General features: G+C 44.3%; 1 protein-coding gene across 1 annotated transcript in view; it reads right to left on the bottom strand.

The window, feature by feature from the left end:
• Window positions 1-1,095, bottom strand: part of LOC118419960 — a 5,259-nt gene extending 4,164 nt beyond the window's left edge. The window contains exons 1-2 of the mRNA XM_035826660.1: window positions 964-1,095; window positions 115-360 (exon numbers count right to left, since the gene is read on the bottom strand). Of these exons, the coding sequence (XP_035682553.1) occupies window positions 115-360; window positions 964-1,074 (357 nt within the window). The 5' untranslated portion in view covers window positions 1,075-1,095. The remainder of the gene's footprint in view (window positions 1-114; window positions 361-963) is intronic.
• Window positions 1,096-1,635: the final 540 nt, after the last annotated feature.

Genomic DNA, 1,635 nt, shown 5'->3' with positions numbered 1-1,635 from the left:
ATCTGCTTGGAGATTAGGGGGGAGGGGGCGAAGCTTTCGTAGTTTTGCCTTTCGTAGTTTAGATGTAATGTTAAATACACGTTCTTAAGTGAGACAGTGTGCGACTGTGCGTACCTCACGAAAGAAAGGATGTTTTTTCATGTCCGTGCCGTCCGTTGGTTTGATCAGCACCACTGCCTCTTGTTCCCAGTCTACGCCGTACGCAGAAAACTCGTTCCCACGTCTGGTGAAGAACGCGGGCACGTCCCGTACAGCTACGGCTTCCCCGATCGGAGAGAAATCTTCAACTGAGTAGAGGGCGAATTGGTTTTTCTTCTTTTTGGGCGACACCTTTCGGGTGTATGGACAATATTGTTTTACCTGGAAATACAAAAAAGTTAAAAAGTTCTTAGAGCATATACGCCCCAGTTCAGTAAACTAGAAGGTGTCGAGACACATTCATATAGAATCACTGGGGCACTCTGTGGATTTCGACAAGTTGGAGATACTGTAACTTGACACCGAACAGGATTACTCTCTCAGGGGAGTGAAAGAGGCCATTTACGTTAGAGCCCACCAACCTTCCGTCAACCGATAACGCGAATACGAGATATCAAAAATTGAGGTTTCGCTGCAGTACCTTAGCAAGCCGCTACGGAGCCCATTATCAAACTTGACCTTCGTTTTTCCGACCCCCACCCACCTACCAAATATCAACAGGATCCATCCAAGGCTTCTCGAGTTATTCTGTTAACACACACAAACAGACAGACAGACAGACGGACGTACACGCCTAAAACATAACATTGCCATTCATTCTGGCGAAGGTAACAAATTGATATATTTCAATTTCAAAGAGACATTTATGTGGAATTCTTGAGAAAATGAGCCAGTTATGAAACAAATTTTTGTATATAATATATAACAGTACCTGTATTTTATTTTTACTCTGAAGTTCTAGTTGAAGAACAGACTGACGCAAACCTTTGGCCAAGATGGCTGGTGGTTAAATCGCCGGTAGACCAGGTACGAGGCACCGGCAGCAAGAGCGCTGATCAGGGTTGCTGCTGTGGCCGGTACGGTGAGGAACTCCATGTCGGGACTTCAGATTGCGACCTCTCTCTCTCTATATATATATATATATATATATAACGTTATATGTCCTATCTGTAATGAAACAAAGTGTCGCATACCAGGGTAGGATCTTCCCACAAGAGGATTTGTCCAGACTAGAGGCATGCTTTATGTACAAATGACCTCAATATTTGCGTTATTACCTTCGCAAGAAGTTTATGTTTGCGCGCTTGTGCGCTTGTGCGTGCGTGTGTGTGTGTGTGTGTGTGTGTGTGTGTGTGCGGGCCAGCCGAAAGAACGCGCACAAAGAACGCGCACAAATATCTGGAACACACTACGAATTCCCACGAATAGAGAAGAATTTTCATTCTGACGGCATTCCGGCTCATTCTTGCTCTCGTGTGAATAATAATGCCACTTCCTTAGCTCTAGTATGTGAGATAACATTTAACCCAGCGTGGCAAAACATGTTCATAGCGACAGATGGGAGTATCTAGAATTTATACAGTGAAATATATTCCTACCTGTGATCCAAAATTGTCGACTATGTCAAAGAGCACTGACCCAGCACTGAATCAATGG

The sequence above is a fragment of the Branchiostoma floridae genome, chromosome 7 (assembly GCF_000003815.2).
Source record: "Branchiostoma floridae strain S238N-H82 chromosome 7, Bfl_VNyyK, whole genome shotgun sequence".
Taxonomy (NCBI): Eukaryota; Metazoa; Chordata; class Leptocardii; order Amphioxiformes; family Branchiostomatidae; genus Branchiostoma; species Branchiostoma floridae.
Note: the sequence above shows the minus strand (reverse complement) of the source record. Positions and strands in the feature narration are given on the sequence as shown.